Here is a 25,040-nt window from a genome sequence, read left to right as displayed (position 1 = left end):
GAGTTGTTGAAATAAATGAATTCATATGTCTGAAAATGCCTAGGATTTAATATAAATTCAGTAGTAATTATTTCTTCATATACATATTCATATTCATTCAAAAAGAGACAGATGTTGAGAACTGGTCAGAATCTGGGTGGACAGAAATGTAGGCCCATCAGAGATAAGGAACATAAGCTAAGACACAGAATTATAAAGTGTGGGGTCTGCTCAGAGAACACAGAGTTTATCTGGAGTCCAAGGGTTACATATAGAACAAGAGAGTGGTATTACTGAGGCCAAATGATGAAGGTCCTTGAAAGCTGGTGGTCTCAAACTCTAAAATCATTTATTCATTGGGGGGAAGACATAGATTGAGCACCTACTACTACTTACCAGGCACTGCTCTAGGAGCTAGGAATATAACAGTATATAAAACAAAGTCACAGATTCCTGGTACTTATATTCTGGTGGAGAAAGACAAACTAAACATTTATAAACAAATAAGTGTTGGGTAGTGATAAATACAGTGACGAAAAATACAGCAGGATAAAAGGATTAAGAGCAATGCTACATCAGTTCTAATCAGGAAAGCCCTGTCTGATGAGGTAACATTTGGGCAGAAAATTAAATAAAGGTATGAGCCATGTAAATACTCGGAGGAAGGGCATTCCAAGCAGATAGAGCAGTAAGTATCACTCCCTAGCACTTGAGCTATATCCATACTTCTAGGGATATGCCAGGACAGATCCTTGCTTTGGTCAATACCTTATCTTGCCAGAGAAATAATAAGGAATAAGAAATGGGCTCTTGAATCAGTATCTCTTTCGCCTAATGGACCACTGGTGTCTCCAGATGAAGCCCTTACTTACTTTTATGGTTTCAAAGCCCAAAAGAACTGTCTGACAGGAAGATTGCTAGTGTTTACTTTGCCTCTCCTTCACACAGCTGTTAGTTGGTCACTCAGTCAGCTTTCTGGTCAGTTAGTCACATATAACACAGGGATTAAGAATGTGGGCTTTGGACCCTGGCCAGGTGGCTCGGTTAGTTGGAGCATCTTCCCATACACCAAAAGGTTGCTAGTTCGATTCTTGGTCAGGACACATACCTAGGTTACAGGTTAGCTCCCTGGTTGGGATGTGTTTCCACATCCAATCAATGGTCCTTTCTTTCTTTCTTTCTTTCTTTCTTTCTTTCTTTCTTTCTTTCTTTCTTTCTTTCTTTCTTTCTTTCTTTCTTTCTTTCTTCTCTCTCTCTCTCTCTCTCTCTCTCTCTCATCAATAAAAATGTATTCTTAGGTAAAGATTTAAAAATAATAATAATAATGTGGGCTTTGGAATCAGGTGCCTTGGTTTGAATTTGGTATCTGCCACTTACTAGATGAAAAACCATGAGCAAGTTACTTAACCTTTCTGTGCCTTATTTTTTGTCACCTATAAATGGCGAGAATCAGAGTTCTCACATCATAAGAGTATAGTGAAGATATGGGAAGCTCCTAGCATACATAAAAGCTAAATAAATATTAACTACATATTATTATTTTCACCACTCATATATTCATTTATTCACCAAGCTTTCATTGGCTTCTATTCTAGTAGGTACTGGGTGAATTACTGGATACAGAAATCAATCTGCGTGATCTTCATTATAAAAGGCTCCCTTCTAAAGAAGGAGACATATAAGAAAATAAATGAGTATAATACAGTATGATAGGTGCTAGGTCAGAAGGATATATGGGGTGATGTGGGAGAAAGGAGTGAGTGACTAACAACCATAGTGAGTCAAAAAAAGCCATCTAAAACCTAGCTTTTTATCTGGCTACTCTGGATACAGAGCACTCCAAGACACCTTTAGAATCTTACCAAAGTGGTCTTCCCTAAAGATAGTTTGTGACCTAAACCTTTGATTTGTCTTTCTGAATGGTTTGTCTCCTGGCTCTTACTAGCAGCTTGTTATCTGTACCTAGAGTGAGGCAGAGATCTTCATTTTCTAATATGATGTCAATATCAAGCCCTGAATCATCATTGCAAAAAGAATCTGGCCCTTGGACCTAGGCCTCATGTGATGGGTCCACTAGGCTACCTGGCAAAAACCAGGTCTACATGGCTACAGAGTAGTAAGAGAATCTAGGCTTTGGAACTGAATAAGCCAAACGATTTGTATAAGGTTGCACAATGGTAGAGCCAAGGACAAACTTTTGTCTTCCACATCCCTACTCTGGACCAGGCCCTGTGCTAAGTGTTGGGGTAGCTATACAATAAAAGCCTAAGCGACCATTACAGTGGAACGACCAGTTGTTATGATGTGCACTGACCACCAGGGGGCAGACACTCAATGCAGGAGCGCTGCTCAGCCAGAAGCCGGGCTCACGGCTAGCAAGCACAGCAGCAGCGCTAAGGAACCGCAAGCTGAGCGGTAAGGAGCAGCTAGCAGGCGGGTGGTAAGGAGCGAGGGGTCTCGGACTGTGAGAGGGCGCAGGCCGGGCTGAGGGACACCACCCCCACCCAGTGCACAAATTTCATGCACCTGGCCTCCAGTAGAATCATATTAGGTGATGCTCTCAAGCAGTGTGGTAGGAAAACAGGTAGGGGAACAGATCATTGTAATTAATGTGTTAGTGCTGCAATGAGATAAGAGTAAGAGACTATGGGAGCACAGAAGGCGGCACCTAACCTAGACTGTGGTTTCCAGGGAAGATTTCCTAAAGAAGGGGATATTTAAGTTGAGTCTTAATTGTCAAGTAGGATTTAACCAGATCAACAAAGGAGGAAGGGCAGGGGGAACAGTATATATGAAAGCATCAAGGAATGAAAGAAAATGACATATTGTAGTAACTGCTGATAAATCAGTGCAGTTACAGAGAAAGAGATGTGATAGAATAATAGAAAATAAGAAAGTAAGTGAGCCCTGGACAGTTTGGCGCAGTGGTTGGAGCATCAGCCCTCTAACTGAACAGTCGTGGATTCAATTCCAGTCAAGGGTACATACCTCAGTTGCAGACTCAATTCCCAGGCCCAGTCAGGGGGAGTGCAGGAAGCAACCAATCAATGTGTCTCTCTCTGTCTCTCCTCCTCCTTTCCACTCTCTCTAAAAATCAATGGAAAAAAATATCCTCAGATGAGGATTAACAACAAAAAAACAAAAACAAAAAATGTGAGTCACAGAAATAAGATGGGTCTCTTATGCTAAACTAATCTAGCACAATGCCTAGTATATAGAAGTCATTCAGTTAATTGTTTTTTTATGCAAGCATGTTTGCACAAATCATAGGAGAGAAACAGAAAATTTGGGGGCCAATATGGAGAACCACAATATTACAATATAAAGAAATATTTTGGTTTTTTTTTTAGAGAGAAAGTGGGGGAGGGCGGGGAGAGAGAGAAACATCGATTTGATGTTCCACTTATTTATTCATTCATTGGTTGATTCCTGTATATGCCTGGACCAGGGATCAAACCCGCAACCTTGGTGTATCAGGATGACATAAGGAAATTTTTAAGTTATAAAAGAAGATCACCAGATTTTTATTTATATGTATATATTGATCTTTTTTTTTTAACCCAACTGAGGTTAATTTATTTTGAGATTACAAATGGACATTTAATTTCAATGCTCTGACATCTCAGGAATAAACATGAAAAAAAAGAGCAATGTCATTTTCTGTAATAATTTCTTTTATCAACAACTACTGAGCTTGCAGTAGCTTATTTTGTTGAATCCCAAATGAGACAGCAATTGTGATCTAAGCTTCACTATAAATTCTACACAAACTCAAGTGTTACCTGAACAACAGGAAAGCCAATATTTATCTTCTCAAAATAATATATAATTACTATACTGTGATTACACTGGAATATACTTATAACATCTTTAGCAATATCTTTATTTGTGCAGGTTCCATTTAAGAATATTTCTCCTACCCAGAAATTTGGTGTCCTAGCATGTTTGTTTCATTATTTAAAAAGAAAAAGAAAATAGGAAGCCTCTGAAAAAATGTAAGCAGAGACCTAGTCAGGTATTTATTTTAGAAAGATGTCTCTGGAACCAGTTATAGAATAGATTGTAATAGAGCTAGACTGGGCCAAGAAGAATAATATGAAAGCATCCAAGCAAAAGATGATTAAGCCAAGACTTCTGCTTCAGGACAAGATGAAGTAACAAGAATAGAATTTACCATCCCCCTCCTGAAACTAAAAAAAAAGAACAAAACATATAAAACAATGGTTTTCAAGACATTGGAGATCAGCCTACAATGGACAGCAATCTTTGAGAGACGGTAAACAAATGAGGCAAGTCATACAATTGACTTCAGAGGGAAGAAATGGAAATACACTTTTGTAAAGTTCTTATACTATGAGACAAGGTATAATAATATGTTTTAAAAGTAGACTATGCCGCCCTAACCGGTTTGGCTCAGTGGATAGAGCATTGGCTTACAGACTGAAGGGTCCCAGGTTCGATTCCAGTCAAGGGCATATACCTTGGTTGCGGGCACATCCCCAGTGGGGAGTGTGCAGGAGACAGCTAAATCAATGTTTCTCTCTCATCGATGTTTCTAACTCTCTATTACTCTCTGTAAAAAATCAATAAAATATATTTTTAAAAAATAAAATAAAAGTAGACTATGCCTGGCTGGTATAGCTCAGTGGTTGAGCCAGGTGTTATCAGCCCAACCTTTAGGGAGAAAAATGGGGCTGGAGATTGATTTCCATCATGTGGCCAATGAGTCAATCAACCATGCCTATGCAATAGGACCCCAATAAAAACTCTGCACACTGAGGCTCAGTTGAGCTTTCTGGTTAGCAATAACATTAATGATTGATGGACCAGAAGGATGATATGTCCTGATTCTACAGGGAGAGGACACAGAAACTCCACATTCAAGATCCTGGCAGACCTTGCCTTATTGGTCTCTTCTTTTAGCTGGTCCTAATTTTTATCCTTTGTAGTAAAACTTAAATCATATGTATAGCACTTTCCTGAGTCCTGTGAATCTTTTAGCACAGCGATTTTCAACCTTTTTCATCTCATCATACACATAAACTACTAAAATTCTGCGGCACACCAAAAAATATATGTTTTGCCGGTCTCATACACACACAAAAAAAGGTATAATTTTGATTCATTCACACCAGACAGCTATTGTTGTGTTTGCTGTTGTCATTTTTTTATTTGACAATCTAAGGGAAAATAGGTCAGTCCCCCTGACTAAATAGTCACTTATTGCATGTTTTAAAAATTCTTTCAGCACACCAGTTGAAAATTGCTGATTTTGCAAATTATCAAACATGAGGGGATAGTGGAAAACCCCTAATTTTATAGCTAGTTGGTCAGAGCACAGGTGGCCTGGAAACACCCAGAGCTTGTGGTTGGTTGGTATCTGAAGTAAGGGCAGTCTTGTTGGAGCCTGGGCCCTTAACTTATGGAGTCAGCATTAACTCTAAGTAATTAGTAACAGAATTGCATTACATTATTTCTTTTTTTAAAATATGTTTTTATTTATTTCAGAGGGAGGAAGGGAGAGGGAGAGAGAGATAGAAACATCAATGATGAGAAAGAAGCATTGGTTGGCTGCTTCTTACATGCTTCCTACCGGGGATGGAGCCCACAACCCAGGGCATGTGCCCTGACCAGGAATCCAACCGTGACCTCCTGGCTCATGGGTCAATGCTCAATCACTGAGCCACCCTGGCCAGGCTTTATTACATTATTTCACTTAATCACTCTCTCTGTCTCATTTTACTCATCTGTAAATGAAGATGAGGAAATATACTAAATCACAGTGTTCACACTTCATAAGATTTTTGAGAGAAATAAATTAGTTACTATATGTAAAGCACTCAGAACAGTGTCTAGCACATACTAAACACTACATAAACATTAGAGTCATTTTTGAGTTGTTGTTTTTATTATTAAAAGTCCAGAGTTGGCTAATGTAGAGATCACAAGGCTTTCCTGCTAAAATTTAAATAACATAGAGAAAAGACTGGCTCCTATCCTAACATTAGTCAGAAATCTTAACAACACTAATCACATCGATGGTACTGACACTAATGTTCTGAACATAAATCAACACTGCTGCTATCTACATTATCTAGTGAAACTCAGACCAGCCAGTTTGAGCCAGTGCCAGAATATTACATGCTTTTTGTAGCTCTGGAAATCATCATTCCAAAGAGATTGGGGGCCTTGCTCTAAATAATGAAGCAAATTGTTGTGAGAAATAGTATACAAGATTCTCACTTTTAGTTTTTCAAACCACCAGGCATGACACATGATTAGCAAATCCTAACGGTACATCCTAGTATATATCACTTCTCAGCTTAGCTGTGAACTTCAACACTGTGCATTGTGTGGACCCTAAGAAAAAAGATTAATTTGATGTGAACCCTGAGAGGAAATTTATCTGAGGAAATGGGCTCCTCATAGTCAATTGAGGGCCCAAACTTTATAAATAATAAAGACCCTAATGGCCATTTTCAGACAGGAACTTCTCAGGCACTCTGTGTATGGGGAAGAACCTCAAAATGAACTCTTAGCTTCCCACACTTTGCCCCGTTTGTTTACACCATCTGAGTCAACAACTGCAGGTAAACCCTGGTTTCTTCTTTCTACCAAAAGACTGAGACCTGCCCTGTCCAATCAGAACGGCACAATTTGGATACCTCATGTGCATAAAATAGATCTAATGGGAACCTGGGGTGGAACTTTCACAATAAAAGACAGACTCATTTTTGTCTCCAAGGAACATAATCTAGGTTGCTACCTGAATCTGTGTTTCTCAGGCTGCAGCTTCCTTTGCTCAATTAAATGCTTTAAATTCTTTATTATGGTCTAAAAGTAATTTTTATTTACAACTGAAATGTTTTTTTCTGCTCATCAGTAATGGGGACCAACTCGTGAAAACTCACTTCATTGTCTTCTATCTTCCTGTCATAGAACACAGTTGGAAGTGTTTCAAATAGTTGCTAAGTCCATAAATAAACTTCTTACTAGAAAATTGTCTTGGGCTGTTTTCTAGTCTTATTATTTAGTCCCTCTGTTTCTGCCCTTTCTTGATCTCTTTTCCTGCCAGCTACTTCTGTATGAGTCAGGAATGTTCTCCCTGCCATCTTTCATTCTAAGTTCCTACTTATGAAACCCACTCTTGAAACCCAGGCGCCATGTCCTCATGTTAGTACAGAAAAATAAGTAAATTAAAATTACACGGTAGTAATAGGAGATTTTTCCTGGCAGTGCTAGTATAATTCCAAAGATAATTTCACTGATGGATTTCTCATCAGTAGACAGCCTGAGTTTCTAAGGAGGTATTACACAAAAGCCTCCACCATGAACTCAGCTTCTAAAGATTTCCAAGAAGCTGTCCATATAACTAATTTATGCTTCTTCTAAACTGATAAAAACACAGAGTTAATAAGAACTATCAGCCTGCCCATCCTAGTACCAGGATTAGAATATAAGTCTACTTCAAATTTAATGCTTTCAATCTATATTTTAGAAGATCCCTTCCAGATCTAAAATTCAATAATTCTAGGGTAACAATTTAAGCAAAAATAGAAACTACCTAATTCCTACCAAAACTGGTCTTCTCTACCACCAGGCCAGTGCTTTCAACCAAGATGGTATGGAAAAGCACTGGCCTAGAGAACAGAGGACCAGGTCTAAGTCCTGGCTCTACTATTAGCTAAATGCATGACAACAAATAGTAATTTTATAAATCTAGGCCTGAGGTTCCTCATCTGCAAAACCAGGGACCCTGGAGGTCACTTAATGTTTAAATCTGCTTAGTATCAACACCTACCCTAACAGTAGGGAAGAGATTGCTTCCAATTCTACTAGTATCAAAAGAAGCTCTAGCCACACATAAAAACAGAGAGAAGTCCTGTTTTTCCTTTCCCTGTCAAGTCTCACACAATTAGACATGTTCTTCCACTCAGAATTCTGAAACAAATGTTCCAGAAAAAATAGTAGTCACGGTTTAGCGGTTTTACACATGAAAAAGATCAAAAGTTTTTATTCAATAAGTTCAACATGAGTCAGCAGAATGATATGACTGCTGAAGGGCCAGTATCGAATCAGATTGTACTAATAGACACACAGGGTCCAGAACTGAGAAGCTGATGGTTCTGCTCCACTCTGTGCTGATCAAACCATACCAGGGGGACTGTATGCAACTCTAGTAGCTCTGATCTAAGAAAGACAGTAACAATAATGTTTACAGGCAGGAAACCCTAGATGAGGAGGAGGCTGATAAAACATTTTTTCTTCAAAGAACTAGGGCTATTTAACCGAAAAAAGAGAGACTCAGAGGAGAGACCATCTTTTTTCCAATCTTTGAATCATCTAAGACTCAGCAGAGCTGGGACCAAATGGGAAGCTACAGAAGAAAGGAGCTGCCTCAAATGGCCAGCAAGCTCCCTATCTCTGGAGATGAAGAAGCAGAAACTGGGGGTGGAGGAGAATATTGAGGAGAAGGGTAGGGATAGGATGGAATTCAATTATAATTCCAGTGAAGAACTACCTCAGTTCTGTTTGGAGCACCTTCCCCCATTCCCAGCACAATGACTATTCATTCTTATCTAGTGACTGTATATAGAAACATTTCAATAATTTGCTCTTTACTAAGCATTTCATACTCATGTCCTTTTAAAGCCAAGTTGCTGCCTATCTTCTCTCTTCTCTAAATCTGCCAGCAACTAGGATGGACAACCAGGCTGCCTATTACCTTCTGAGGACTTCCAGGCCTTCCATAGGTCCTCCACACTGATGAGCTTATCCTCACCATGAAAGGTGTTGTGTTTCACCGTCGGGTCATGGTAATTGAGGTCTTCCCTCAGGAACTGCAAGGAAAAAGTGCACAAGTCACAAGAGATACCTAGGAGCTAGCCCACCAAGATAGCCATAAAGGTCATTGAGCTATCCACAGCACACCCTCTTTACCCAATGCACAAGTGTATCACATCATTCATGTATCCTTCCATGTGCCTATGTCCTAGTTTCCAACTAGATAGCTTTTTCTTTTTTGTAATATGTTTCACTTGAAAAAATAAATATGAGTAGGAAATTTCTTCATTTTTTTAATTATGGAAAGATAATAAATGATTGTTAACTGGAATTCAATAAGCCAGAAGAGGAAAGAAGGGAGAAAGAATTAACAATGTTTGAATACTTAATTATACACTAAGCAATATTCTAAGAACTTCTACAGAATTTTCTCATCTAATTCTCACAACTAATGAATTATCATATCTGTTTTACAAATGAGAACAGCAATATTCTCAAACATAATGCAATTGGCCCCAAATCACATTAAGTTTCTTTAGACAGGTTAAATTATTTGCTGGGAGGGAGGGAGGGAGGGTGAGAGAGAGAGAGAGAGAGAGAGACAGAGACAGAGAGAGCTGAGAGACACATAGATTGGTTGCCTCCCACACGCACCCTGACTGGGGCTAGGGATTGAACCTGCAAGAATATGCAACCCAAGTATGTGCCCTTAACGGGAAATCAAACCTGTGACCCTTTGGTGCTCAGGCCAATGTTCTAACCAGCCAGGGAAGCCCCAGTTTTTGAGTTACTTCACCTGATGGCCAAGTAGACAGAGATGAGCTGTCCCTACTGAGTCATACCCAGATTGCAAATACATGCCAAAATAAATATTGTTGTTTTAAGCCACTAAGCTTTGGGGAAGTTTGTTATACAACATTAGATTACTGAAACAGTTGTTCAAGGTTATAGCTGATAAGTGATGGAGTTAGTATTTCAAACCAAGATACCTGGTTTTATAGTCCAAATTTCCCCCCTGTACTGCATATGCTGTCCTTTAATTATCTGGATTTCTTTTCATAATATACTTCTACAGGAAAGAAGAAAAACAAAAGAAATCTAGGTTCTCCATTCTTTTGTACTAACCCATATTTCTAATTTCTAGCTTTTAGAAATTTAACTGGTAATTAATTTCATGAATACTCAATCAGCCTGATCACTATAACCTCATTAGTATGAAAAGGACTGAACACTGATCACTGCTTTCCACCGAGCCTCAAACATCAAAGAAATGTGCAATTCTGATCACTACTCTCACAAAAGCACATTTTAGTAGGATTTTCAGGAAATGTCTTCCTATCCATCTTTCTTTATCTGGGGTTCAGAAAAGGGCCTGACCCAGAGTAATGCCAATAAATGTTGTTGACTAAATGAACAGATGATTGACAGTATGGTCCCAGATTCCCTGGAACCATAAACAAGCATTTACGGTTTTGCAGACATTGAGACACCTGGGCTTAATGACCTAGGCAAGAAGTTTGAAGAGAGTCCACAATGGAGCATTCTCAACCTAGTCAGAGTATAGCCTGCTATGCACAAGAACTATAATGTAGCACTGTCCAATAAAACCTTCTACAATGATGGACATGTTCAATATCTGTCCTGTCTAAACAGTTGCCACTAGGCCCGTGGTCGGCAAACCACAGCTCGCAAGCCACATGCGGCTCTTTGGCCCCTTGAGTGTGGATCTTCCACAAAATACCACATGCAGGCGTGCACATACAGTGCGATTGAAACTTCGTGGCCCATGCACAGAAGTCGGTATTTTGTGGAAGATCCACACTAAAGAGGCCAAAGAGCCGCGGTTTGCCGAGCCACAGTTTGCCGACCACTGCACTAGGCGCATATGGCTATTGAGCGCTCATAATGTGGCTTGTATAGCTAAATAACTGGAAATTTTAAAACATTAATTTAGATTTAAATGGCTACATGTTAGAGTGCAGCTCTAACATATTCTATCAACTACCTGGCATATGGGTATGGTCAGCTATACCTCAAAGGAGGCTAGAATGATGTAGGGAAATCAGATCTCTGGTTAGGTAAGATGGTGAAAGCAATGTTCACATACTAGTACACAGGTTGAACTGCTCTTTGTGCCCTCTCGCCACAACTAAGTTAAAGTACCTCTGACATCAGAGGGTTAGGTTCTCCAGCTCCCCAACTCTCATTTAAAACTGTTGATAAAAGCTATTTTTTAATAAAGATTAAGTAGGTTACATGGTGAAGATCCCAGAGCAAGGAGATTTTGTCAATTCTTAGGAAAATAAGCTATTTAAAGTATTTTTATATTTTTTAAATAGATACCTGGTACACAAAAATTTGTGCACTCAGGGGGGTCCCTCAGCCCGGCCTGTGCCCTCTCGCAGTCTGGGACCCCTCGGGGGATGACCATCTGCTGGCTTAGGCCCGCTCCCTGGGGGGTTGGGCCTAAGCTGGCAGTCAGACATCCCCTCTGGCAGCCCGGGAGCCCTCGGGGGATGTCCACTTGCCAGCGGGGAGCAGGCCTAAGCTGCAGTTGGACATCCTTAGCGCTGCTGAGGAGGCGGGAAAGGCTCCCACCACCACCGCTGTACTGGCAGCCATCAGTCTGGCTTGTGGCTGAGCAGAGCTCCCCCTGTGGGAGCGCACTGACCACCAGGGGGCAGCTCCTGCATTGAGCATCTGCCCCCTGGTGGTCAGTGTGTGTCATAGTGACCAGTCATTCCCAGTCGTTCTGCTGTTAGGGTCAATTTGCATATTACCCTTTTATTATATAGGAGTGCCTGGCCAGCGAGGGTGAGGGGTTGATGGCTGTTTGCAGGTGGCCACAGCTCCTTCAGGGTGGGGGCCCCCCTGGGGTGCCTGGTCAGCGTGGGTGAGGGGCTGATGGGTGTTTGCAGGCTGGCCACAGCCCCTTCAGGGTAGGGGTTCCCCCTGGGGTGCCTGGCCAGCCTGGGTGAGGGGCTGATGGCTGTTTGCAGGCTGGTCACAGCACCTTCAGTGTGGGGGTCCCCATTGGGATGCCTGGCTAGCCTGGTGAGGGGCTGAGAGCCATTTTCAGGCTACACCCCCTTCAGGGTGGGGGGGGTCCTGCTGGGGTGCCTGACCAGTCTGGGTGAGTGGCTGATAGCAGTTTGCAGGCTGGCCAAGCCCTCCAGCAGGGACCCTCACCCCATGAGGGTGTGGCCAGCCTGGGTGAGTGGCTGATGGCTGTTTGCAGGCAGGCCACAGCCCCTTCAGGGTGGGGGTCCCCGCTGGGGTGCCTGGCCAGCCTGGGTGAGGGGCTGATGGCTGTTTGCAGGCTGACCAAGCCCCCCAGGGGGACCCTCACACCATGAGGGTGTGGCCATCCTGGGTGAGGGGCTGATGGCTGTTTCCAGGCTGGCCACGGCCCCCAGCCACCCAAGCTCCCAGTGGAGGCTGGCTGGAAGCAGGTATCTGGGATTTATTTGTCTTCTATAATTGAAACTTTGTTGCCATGAGCGGAGGCCACAGCCGGCTCAGGGCTGGCAGGAAGCTTGGCTTCCTCCATCGCCCGGGCAACCAAGCCTCCTGTTTGCTCCAGCTCCGTGGCTGCCAGCTGCCATCTTGGTTGGGATAATTTACATATAGTCGCTCTGATTGGCTGGTGGGTGTGGCTTGGGGCATAGCAAAGGTACAGTCAATTAGCATCTTTGTCTTTTATTAGTGTAGATCAGGGGTCCTCAAACTTTTTTTTTTTTTTTTATTGCTTAAAGCATTACAAAGGGTATTACATATGTGTCCTTTTTTTTCCCCCCCGCCCTTGACAATACCCCGGCTTCCCCTACCCCCCAGTGTCTTATGTCCATTGGTTATGCTCATATGCATGCATACAAGCCCTTCAGTTGATCTCTTAACCCCCTCCCTCCTGCCCCCCAACCCTCCCCGGCCTTCCCGCTGCAGTTTGACAATCTGTGTGAGGCAGCTCTGCCTCTGTATCTATTATTATTCAAAAGTTTATAATGGTCTCTATTATCCATGAATGAGTGAGATCATGTGGTATTTTTCCTTCATTGACTGGCTTATTTCACTTAGCATAATGCTCTCCAGTTCCATCCATGCCGATGCAAATGGTAAGAGTACCTTCTTTCTTACAGCAGCATAGTATTCCATCGTGTAGATGTACCACAGTTTTCTAATCCATTCATCTACTGATGGGCATTTAGGCTGTTTCCAGATCTTAGCTATGGTGAATTGTGCTGCTATGAACATATAGGTGCATATATCCTTTCTGATTGGTGTTTCTGGTTTCTTGGGATAAATTCCTAGAAGTGGGATCACAGGGTCAAATGGGAGTTCCATTTCCAGTTTTTTGAGGAAACTCCATACTGTCTTCCATAGTGGCTGCACCAGTCTACATTCCCACCAGCAGTGCACAAGTGTTCCTTTTTCTCCACATCCTCTCCAGCACCTGTTGTTTGTTGATTTGTTGATGATAGCCATTCTGACAGGTGTGAGATGGTACCTCATTGTTGTTTTGATTTGCATTTCTCGGATGATTAGTGACTTTGAGCATGTTTTCATATGTCTCTTGGCTTTCTGAATGTCCTCTTTTGAAAGGTGTCTATTTAGATCCTTTGCCCATTTTTTGATTGGATTGTTTATCTTCTTTCTCTTAAGTTGTAAGAGTTCCCTATAAATTTTGGAGATTAGGCCCTTATCAGATATGACGTTGGCAAATATGTTTTCCCACGCAGTGGGTTTTCTTGTTGTTTTGTTGATGGTTTCTTTTGTTGTGCAGAAGCTTTTTATTTTGATGTAGTCCCATTTGTTCATTTTCTCTTTAGTTTCAACTGCTCTAGGAGCTGTATCAGTGAAGAAATTGCTTCGGCATATGTCTGAGATTTTGTTGCCCTTGGATTCTTCTAGAATTTTTATGGTTTCCTGTCGTACATTTAAGTCCTTTATCCATTTTGAGTTTATTTTTGTGTATGGTGTAAGTTGGTGGTCTAGTTTCATTTTCTTGCATATATCTGTCCAATTTTCCCAACACCATTTATTGAAGAGACTATCTTGGCTCCATTGTATGTTCTTGCCTCCTTTGTCAAATATTAATTGAGCATATTGGTTCGGGCCGATTTCTGGGGTCTCTATTCTATTCCATTGATCTATATGTCTGTTCTTGTGCCAGTACCAGGCAGTTCCTCAAACTTTTTAAACAGGGGGCCAGTTCACTGTCCCTCAGACCGTTGGAGGGCCGGACTATAGTTTAAAAAAAAACTATGAACAAATTCCTATGCACACTGCACATACCTTATTTTGAAGTAAAAAAACAAAACGGGAACAAATACAATATTTGTATTTGCATGTGGCCCGCGGGCCGTAGTTTGAGGACCCCTGGTGTAGATAGTCAGCTTTTAGGCCATCTGACATTCAATTTATTATGTGCTATAAGTTGTGAACCTTAACATTTTCCCCAAGTTGCCACCCAGTTATTATAACCCCATTTGTTAAATTATTTGTCTTCCATTCCTTTTTGAAAAACATCTTTAATAATAAAAGAATAACATGCTAATTAGACCGGACATCCTTCCTTCCGGATGAAGCCAGGGCTGCAGCTGCGGGATGGAGGCAGCCGCTGTGGCTGCGAGGGAGGGATCCAGGCAGCCGCCCCTGCTGCGAAGGCCTACTCTTGTACAAATTTCGTGCATCAGGCCTCTAGTGATTTAATAATAAATTAAGCCCTTACATATAGTAGGATATGTTTCTAGGTTCTCCATTCTTTTGTACTAACCCATATTTCTATTTTTGTGCTAACATTTGACTATTTTATTATACTTTTTATTTTACTTTATACTTAAAAAGTTTTTTTTCCAATATCTGGGCCCCATCATCCCTTGGCTCTTCTATTTCAATGTTGTTAATTTTATTGAAAGTCTATAAAATTAGGTCACTGGAGACCTAAAGTGATGAGTTCACTAGACCTTAAACACAGACATTGAGACATCTCAGCGAAGACACAGTCACAGGCAGTCTGAGACAGCCAGTCTGGGGACATAAATGTATTCATTTATTCAACAAATATAAGATTTCTATGTGCCAGGCACAGTTCCAGGCATTAGAAATGCAGTAAGTAGTAAACAGCACATACAAATTTTTGTCTTCATTGAGCCAACGTAACAGTGAGGTGTTCACTCTCTCTTACTCCAGCTTGTTCAGAACTGCTGTTGTTCCCATGGCCCTTAGGTTAATAGCTCCTGCTTTACACATACTAATCATGAGAGGAATTCTGCTTGGGGCTTGAGTTTTTACAAAAACAGCCCCTCCCATTTTCCCTTCTGTTGATATAAAAGAAGCCTGAACTCTGTACTTTCTTAAGATGGATTTGAGAAAAAAAATTTAAAAAGAACAAATAAAACAAAAAAAGATGGATTTGAGGTTTAGGACTCCTATCTGCTCAATGGCACATTCTCAATCAATAAACCTTTTCTTACTCCAAACTGACATTTTAATTTGGGTCTTTTAAAGCATTGGGCACACAAACTTTGGACCAGTAACACTAACATCCTATTTGGGTAAAAGAGACAATAATTTATTTAAAGCAAGAATAAAAGCATAAAAAATGCTAAGAGTAGTGGTATTAGTGGTTTGTCATTTTAATTAGAGGAGTCAAAGAAAGTCTCATTAAGAAAGTGGCTTTTAAGCAAATATCTGAAGGAGATGTTGGAGAAAAGCAGGCAGAATAACTGGAAAAAGAGTATCCTGAGAATAGGGATGGCAAATACAAAGGCCCTGAGGCAAGGAGATACTTAGTATGTTCAATGAATAGTCAGGAGACCAGTGTAGATTATGAGGATCTGGGTTAGAGCCTAAGAGGACCAAAAAAGGATACGTATACCTTAAAGGACCTGTTGAATGATTCTCTCTTATCATTGATGTTTCTATCTCTCTCTCTCTCTCTCCCTTCCTCTCTGAAATTAATAAAAAATATATTAAAAAGCATAAATCAAACTAAAAATTTTTAAGGATTACAGATTTATCTCTTTAAAATATATCCCAAGCCTCTCTGAGCCTTTTCCTCTCAAAATGAAGGCTAACTATCCCTCTCATTTGTGTGTGAGAACGGTTAAATGGAACCTGTTTACAGAAGTCATAAACTGCCTTTGGATGTATCTTTTAATGGCCCTCAGAGCATTTTATAAATTGAACCTCTTTAAAAATAAAAAACCTTTACCAAAAAAAAAAAAAAAAAGGCCAGCTTTTCAGGCTAGTTAAAGAAAAAAAATTCAAAATATCTAATAACAAATCTGTTAGATTTAGCATAAAAAGCATATTTTATGAAAAGTATATTTTTCCAAACAAAAATTGTGGAGAAGGATGGCATTGTTTTACATTTTGTAAATATGTTTAGTGTCTGGCCAAATACATTACAGCTACAATCTCATATTTAGTTCTATATTTAATCTATTTTAATGTGTTGTTTTGGTTGAAATAGTTGAATAAAATATGACCTCTCACAGATAAACTTGGGCAAGAGAAGAGTGTTTTAATAGTAATTTCAGATAATTGTGGATATTTGTCTTGATACTACACCAAAATTTAACAGATTGTATTTTTTGAAAGATTAGCTGCATTATGGGATCTGAAGCCACAGCAATAACTTTTTCCCCCCAATATATTAAAAATCCATTGTCTATCTTGCACTTTGGGGGGCGGGGGGGGAGGAAGATCTAGGAGCACTGAGCTCCACTAACAACTTTAGAATTTTATATAGAAGAGACTTGAGACTTATGAGCAGCAATGTAATTAGAAGGGAGGGTGGTGGCTAAAGGACTTGTCATAAAGTAGTGTTTGCATAGCCAACACATTGTTTTTATGTATATCATTCATTACAAATTAATTTTAAAATGCAACGTTTTATGAAGATGTTTTTATTCACATTTTACTTAAAATTAAAAAAATCAACTGTCCATATTGTAATTTGGGGCAGCTTGGAAGTGGGAGAGTTGGTGTTGAGATAATGAGGGCCTTAAGACCTTTCCCCCTTGGCACTTCTGGGTTCACATATCTACCTGGTGACAATCTGCCAGAGCTGAGCAACAGTCATCCCCTTCTAAAGTGGCATGTGCTCTCTAGTTTGCCACAGCTCCCGCACTCACAGATTTATGTATGTGCATTTGTACAGTCCATATTACTCAGTTATGATACCCCCAGCCCCTCAGAGGCATGGAGCTTGTGACTCCTCATGTACACAAAAGCACTCTGTAGATTTTAAAGCACAACCAGAATGTTAGTTGTGATTATTATTGTAAGAAGGGTGAGATGAGGATATAAAAGAGAAAAAACTTCCTGATCAAAGGTGACTCTTCTGTGTTCCTACAGCCACCTTGTACACCCTTATTAGTCTTGTTATTTGTCTGTCTCCCCTACTAAACTATACATCAAGCATGTCAAACTCAAAGGCTAACACGGGCCAAATAAACAAGGTTTAAGTTTATGTGGGCCACAAAAAAACAAAAGCTTCAATTTTCATAGAAACATAGGTTTATTTTGATAGAGACATGCTGAATACAAAGGGCTGAAATAAATGAGTAATCATTAACATAAAATAGAACATTTTAATAAAAATTAATATTTTTTTCTTGAACATTAACTTACTAGACACTGAATAAGTGCACAATAAGCGTAACACAAATAAACCTATTTTTTCTTGTTCTCCAAAAGCGAAATATTTCCTGTTGCATACACCAAACAAGTCAGTACAAGACTAATGACCTGGCTATTGGCTGCTAAAATATTCACTGCTAATATTAATGGAGAGAAATGGTGCGCCTGCATGTAAGGGAAATGAATGCAACATGATTATAGTAATTAGTCATTAAGGAACGTTGTAGTTTGTTATTGGTAATTATGTATAACAGGATATTGTTAAAATTAAGTTACAAAGTTTTTATTAAAACATTCTTACATACCATTAAATTGGCCGGGCCACAAAAATATTCATTGTGGGTCGCATGTGGCCCATGGGCCATGAGTTTGACATGCTTGCTATACATCCTCTGATAGAAGGTCCCAGTTACCCAGCCATAAACATAGCATACAAGAACATTGTGCTGGACTAGAACTCCAATGTTCAATATACTTGAGATGGGCGTTATCACCGTATTACTCTAAACACTGTCCTAAATCCAGCTAATAGCTAAAGTCTTATTTAAGACCAAGTTTAAAGGCAACAAAAAGCAAAAACAAAACCAAAGAGGCAACATTTGGCTCCATGAGGATTTACTATTTCAGACTCAGAACAAGCAGCTCTTCTCTCAGGGAGTTCTAAGGAGGCTCCCTAAAAGTCTTGGCTTACCATAGGGAATGCAGCATTGGCTAGAACTTCAAGTTAATAGCTCTCTGAAGAGCCAACAGAACAGCTGTCTCTAAGTATATTTAGCTCTATGAGTTCAGAAAAATGATCTTCCTGGTGATGGCACAAAGCATGCAACCCATCCCAAGTGTTAAGCAGTAGTGAAATGTGGGTGAGAGCAGTGAAGAAAGGAGACATATCTCTATAGTCCCCACAAAATAGGCCCAACCAGTTCTATCAGTGAACAGAACTCACTGATACAAAGCCAGAAGAGGAGTAACATATCTTTGCGTGCAAGGATCTGGGCAGGTCTCTTGGGTTCTTAGAACCATTTCATCCTCCCTACCCTTTCCCACCTTGTTCCCCACTTGCTCACCTTCCATGTCTCCCAAACCAAACCTCACCACCTCCACTCCCACTCCCCCCCCCCAACACACACAATACATATTTAGAACCCATAAGACACATGTCCCAGACCTGAGAAGCTTCCTGACTCATATTCACCTCTTGTATATCTAGCAAGAACCCACATTTTAGCTGCAACAGCTCTGAATGACATCTATAGATAGTGCCAGGGCATGGATGTCTTAGAGGTGAATCTGTCTCCAGTGAGATAAGCTACTACTTAAGGGCAGGGAAAGGACAGCCATTTCTCACTCACCTTGGTACATCTGTCTCACTTCTGCCAGTTAGTCACCAGAATGACCTTTGTAAAGTACAAATCTAACTATACCAAAGCAACTACTTAAAATCTCATGGCTCCCCATTACCTACATGATGAAGCCTTAGCTTCTTGGCCTGGCATTCAAGGCCTTTTACAATCTGGGCCATAAACTAACTTCCTGGTCACTATCCTTCCCTACCTGATACCTATACTCCAGACCAAGGGTCAGGAAACTATGGCTATGGGTCAAATCCAGCTTACTACTTATTTTTGTAAATAAAGTTTTTCTGGGTATTTTTGTTGTTGTTAATCCACACCTGAGGATATTTTTTCGATTGCTTTCAGACAGGGAGAGAGGGAGGGAGGGGAGAAACACACATCAACTGGTTGCCTCCTGCAGGTGCTCTAACCAGGGAGCTAACCCAAAACCCAGGTACGTGCCCTTGATCGGAAATCGAACTCACAACCCTTTGGTGAGTGGGCTGACACTCTAACTACTGAGGTACACCTGCCAGAGCTGAAAATAAAGTTTTATTAGAAAACAGCAACACTCATTCATTTATATATAGTTTATAGCTGCTTTCGTGTTACAAAGGCAAAGTTGAGTTGTTGTGACAGAGATTGTATGACCAGCAAAGCCTAAACTATTGCTTGACTGTCTGGCTCTTTATAAAAAAAGTTTGCCAATATTTGCTCTAGACACATCAAGCCACTTCAGGCTCCTTGAACAAACCATGCTTATTTATACCTCTATACCTTTACACAAGGTGCTCCATATAAAATGTTTTCTCCCTCTCTATCTGCTAAAGAAAAAGTCACTGCCTCTGTGAAGTTTTCCAGACCTCTCCCAAGCAAGTGAACTGTGCTATCCTATTTGTTCTCTCATGTCTCAGGGAACACATCTATAACAATACTTATCCCATCATAATATAACTTCTATTTAATTACACCCCTCTTACTTTCCTAAGCAACTCAAATATAGAAAGTATTTTATTTGTCATTTATCTCTTTACCCATCATCTTGCATATTCTTTGGGACACCCAAATGAATAACTGATTTAGCTCCATAAACTCACCTCACCTCCAAGCATAGGGCCTGGCACAGAGCAGGATATGTGGTTATTAAATAACTAAATGAATGTCTCTCACTTGAGTTTTCCCTACAACACCCAGCAGTGCTTAGCTTACAACTACTAGTAAATGCACATTCTGTTACTTCATGGGAGGAAGAAAAAGATTTCCAAATATTTGGCCAGTCTAAAACAAAGATAGTCAGTTAGGGGCCAGAGGGTTACACTGGCTTGGATTCAGTTAGCATAATGGTTCAGAGTTTGATTCGAGAGCCAGGCTGCCTGGGTTTGAATCTTAGTTCCACCAGTTACTTTCAGTGTATCATGCACATCATTTCTAAAATGGAGATAATAGTACATAATATAAAACTTCATAATACCATCATTTGAGGGTATTATAAACGAGTTAATTTACAAAAAGAACTTAGAATAGTGGACTGACGCTCTAACCACTGAGTAACACCTGCCAGAGCTGTAAATAAACTTTACAGCTTTGGTGGCATAAAATAAGCTCTCCTATGTGTAAATTAAGTTTTCTTAAATATTAATAGATTTAATATACTATAAGAGAAATAGAAAAATACTAAAAATGTGCCCAGCCTCTCAGTTGTTCCCCATCCTACCATCCCTATGCATGGCTTTCTACGACCCTGGGAAACAAACCCAGCCAAGCATTCAACAGCAGAAAAACCTTCTAGATTCCATTGCCAAAAAGGAACACCATCTTCAAAAAACATGGTTAAAAAGTTGAGGGCTCACCATGTGTTCTTTATGAATACCACTCACTTTTGGAAAGTGAGAGGGTAGGCTTTGGAACAAAATATATAAAAGAAAAAAATTCATGCCCAACTTTAAGAACCTACTAGCTCCTTATCTCCAAAATATATAGGGAACTCATTCAACTTAACAAAAGGAAGACAAACAATTCAATTAAAAAGTGGGCAAAGGACTTATATAGACACTTCTCCAAAGTGGAAATACAGAAAGCCAAGAGACATATGAAAAAATGCTCAAAGTCACTAATCATCTGAGAGATGCAAATCAAAACAACAATGAGATATCACCTTACACCTGTCAGAATGGCTATGATCAACAAATCAACCAACGACAAGTGTTGGCAAGGTTGTAAAGAAAAAGGGAATCCTAGTACACTGCTGGTGGGAATGTAGACTGGTATAGCCACTGTGGAAAACAGTATGGAGTTTCTTCAAAAAATTAAAAATGGAACTTCTATTGACCCAGTCATCCCACTTATAGGAATTATCCTAAGAAGCCTGAAACACTCATCAGAAAGAATATATGCACCCTAGTGGATAAAAAAACTATGGTACATTTACACAATGGAATACTACGCAGCAATAAAAAAGAAAGAACTCTTACCATTTGCAACAGCATGGATGGACCTGGAGAATATTATGCTAAGTGAAGTAAGCCAGTCAGAGAAAGGTAAGTATCACATGATCTCACTCATATGTGGAATCTAATGAACCAAATAAATTGATGATCAAAAATAGACCCAGAGACATAGAAGCATGAACAGACTGTTGAACCTCAGAGGGAAGGCAGGGGAGGGTGGGTGGGAAGAGATCAACCCACGAACTTGTATGCATATATGCATAACCCATGGACACAGACAATGGGGTGGTGAGGGTCTGGGGTGGAGGGACGGGAGTGGACTAGAAGAGGTTTATGGGGGGAAAGGAGGACCTATGTAATACTTTCAACAATAAAGATTTAAAAAACCAACAACCTCGCCCTACCCGGTTTGGCTCAGTGGATAGAGTGTCAGCCTGCGGACCAAAGGGTCCCAGGTTCGATTCCGGTCAAGGGCATGTACCTTGGTTGTGGGCACATCCCCCGTAGGGGGTGTGCAGGAGGCAGCTGATCGATGTTTCTCTCTCATCGATGTTTCTAACTCTCTATCTCTCTCCCTTCCTCTCTGTAAAAAAATCAATAAAATATATTTTAAAAAAATAAAAAATAAAAAAAAACAACCTCCTAGCTCCTAATCAACTCCAAGAGGAAGAATTTAAGCAATACCCCCCCCCCCTCAAAAATAGTCCTCAAGAACAAAATCTCCAATTAGAGTATCATAGCACCACAAAGAAGGCAGAAGGGTGTAGTGAAGACATTTGGAGTTCTAGAAGCCATTATTAAGAAGAATTTATTCATTCATTTGCACAACGAGCTTCATAGAGCAGTTAAATTGTGGCATGTCCTGTGCTGGGATCCAAGGACACAAAGATCAATTAGACATACTGAGAGCACCTAGGTAAGACAGAGCCCCACTCTGCCCACGCCCTCAGCGTGTTTCACTCCCACTAATCATGAAGTTTCTTACAGCCACAGACAGCAGAAAGCTTGTGAAGTGACATACAGGAAAAAGAATGTCACAGATACAGACTCGAATCCCATCTCTGCCACATACTCACTATGTCCCCTTGAGCCTATAAAATGCAGATACCCCACAGTTACAAAGTGGAGAAAATGAAATCATTTAAGGCACAGTCCTTCACAGTGCCTATATGTAAAAGGTGCTTCATGTTTGACTATTTTGAACGTGGATCCCTGGGCAAGAGGGCTCATACTGTGGAAAATGGTGTATCCTGAAAGAACCAGCACTCAGCTTCTGAGTCCCAGTAGCTTCTAAACTTAGCTCCTCCTCCTCAAGATTCCAAGTGGGTAGATGAAAGAAGGCATGGTTCTCACCCAGTAAAAGCCACTCTGCTGGAGTGAATGCCTACCTGATCTACACCTGGGAGGGCCTGATGCTGCTGGGCACTGAGAGGAAAAGAGGAGAAGCTGCATAATACCTGCTATTGAAATTTACACTGCATTATAGTTTACAAAGGATTCTTTACATCCATTATGTCATATTAGCCATTGAAGGTATATATTACCAGTCTCTATCTTAAACATGAAGAAATTATTCTCTAGACCAAGCATGTCAAACTTGCGGCCTACGGGCCACATGAGGCCCACAACAAATATTTTTGCAGCCCAGCTAATATAACGGTATGTAAGAAACATTTTAATAAAAATTTTATAACTTAATTTTTACAATATCCTGTTATACATAATTATTAATAACGAACTACAACGTTCCTTAATGACTGATTACTTTAATCGTGTTGCATTCATTTCCCTTACATGCAGGCGCACCGTTTCTCTCCACTAATACTAGCAGCGAATATTTTAGCAGCCGATTGCCAGGTCATTAGTCTTGTATTGACTTGCTTGGTGTATGCAACAGAAAATATTTCGCTTTTGGAGAGCAAGAAAAATAGGTCTATTTGCATTATGCTTATTAATTTGTGCAGTTATTCAGTGTCTAGTAAGTTAATGTTCAAGAAAATATTAATTTTTATTAAAATGTTCTATTATTTTATGTTAATGATTACTCATTTATTTCAGCTCTTTGTATTCAGCATGTCTCTATCAAAATAAACCTATGTTTCTATGAAAATTGAAGCTTTTGTTTTTTTGTGGCCCACATAAACTTAAACCTTCTTCCCTACATGATGTTTCCCAAACTTATATTTTTTCCTACTGCCTTTACTCATAAATTTCCTTTTTCCTGAAATTCTCCTCCTTCTTTCTTCATCAGTAAACCCCTGTTCATCATTAAAAAACAAGTCCTAGTTTCACCTGCTCTGCAAAGCCTCCTCCTGACATACCTTCATCAGAGTTAGAGCCATCTCTACTTACAATCCTACTAGCTCATTACTTTTGGGATGAAATCTAAGTTTCTCAATAAAATCTGGCTAATGCCTGTCTTTCCAACCTCTCCCTCCCTGTCCCCCTATTACATTTATTTTTATCTTTTTTCTTGTTTAAAGTATTACAAATAGTAGTACATATGTCTCCCCTTCTTCCCCCCATTGACCTTCTCCCAGCACATGCTCTTACCCACCCCACCCCTATTACATTTTATGTTCAAAGAACTAATGGCTCACAGATCCCTAAGGACATCACACTCATCCCTCCACTTAGCATACCCTTTTTACCACTGTCCCAGGTTGACTCCTATTCATCTTCCAAAATTCATCTCAGGCATAACCTCTTCTGGGTAGCCTTTCCTGGCACCCTAGGACAGTGAAATGCCCTTTTCTGCATTTCCAGGGCATGCAGTGCTAATCTCTTGTCACAATACCTTTTAGGATTGAACATGAATATGTTTCTGCTTCACTAATATGTGTCTTCCTTATTAGTCTTTGCATATCCAGTACCCAGCATAGAGCAGACACTAAATATGTTTGGAGAAAGAAGGAAAGGAGAACAACTAAGGGAAGGGTCATTGATCCTCAAGTGAATCAGACTTTGCATTGGAAACGAATTGTTCCTAATGCTATGAAGTATACTGAATGTGATGCGCATACAGATACAGACACAGGGATTTGCATGAATACATGCAAACCAGTTAGGTCTGAAGGCAAGCAGGGCCCTCAGAGTCAGCTGCTGGTTCCTCCTTAGACAAACACAAACCAGTTAGGTCTGAAGGCAAGCAGGGCCCTCAGAGTCAGCTGCTGGTTCCTCCTTAGACAGGAATACCTGAAGCAGGGCTTTCCTCTCTCTCCTGGCTTGACCATTTCTGGCTGCTGAATGACCACTGCATTTGGCCTACCACTTTGTAGGGCCCAGATCCTGCCTACACTAACAGCATCTTTGATTCCTGATTACATTTATAGCTCTGCTCTTACCTCTAGGTCCTGCATACTGTACTGTAGCCTAACCTTTTGCTCCTAACCTCCTTAGTCCTCAACCTGGCTTCTGGGCTTCTCTCAGTTCCTATCACCTTGGCTCAATGTTCCTCCCCTCCTCCACTTCTTGTCATACACAGACACGTCTAAATACAAAAAGACACATACAATACAGAAAAGCACAAAATGATGTATACACACATACAAAGAAACAAACATGAAGGCACAGAGAGACATATACACATATGTAGGCACTCGCAAAGAGAAATGTTACAGGCATCAATAGGATTGCCATCCAGAATAGCAAAGCAGACTCACCAACAAAATGGAGAGAAAAGAAAACAGCAGTCTGCATAGTAAGAAAGAATATCCCTGTCTGTCAAAGCAAACCACCATCTGGGTTTTCCTAGAAACATGAGAGATACCATCTGGGGGAGCTGCTGCTTCCTCCTGTATCTGCGCAAAGGCACTGGGACAGATTGCAAACTATGCCTATACTCCCTCTGATG

At 40.4% G+C, this 25,040-nt stretch overlaps 1 protein-coding gene across 6 annotated transcripts in view; it reads right to left on the bottom strand.

Moving 5' to 3' along the window:
- STIM1 (stromal interaction molecule 1) overlaps positions 1–25,040 on the bottom strand; it is a 197,801-nt gene that overhangs the window by 44,144 nt on the left and 128,617 nt on the right. For all 6 annotated transcript variants that reach the window (XM_006094514.3, XM_014460736.2, XM_006094516.3 and 3 more), the window contains exon 3: positions 8,705–8,819. In XM_006094514.3, the coding sequence (XP_006094576.1) occupies positions 8,705–8,819 (115 nt within the window). The remainder of the gene's footprint in view (positions 1–8,704; positions 8,820–25,040) is intronic.

This window comes from Myotis lucifugus, unplaced genomic scaffold, assembly GCF_000147115.1.
Source record: "Myotis lucifugus unplaced genomic scaffold, Myoluc2.0 scaffold_138, whole genome shotgun sequence".
Lineage (NCBI taxonomy): Eukaryota > Metazoa > Chordata > Mammalia > Chiroptera > Vespertilionidae > Myotis > Myotis lucifugus.
This window is presented reverse-complemented; position numbering and strand designations above follow the sequence as displayed.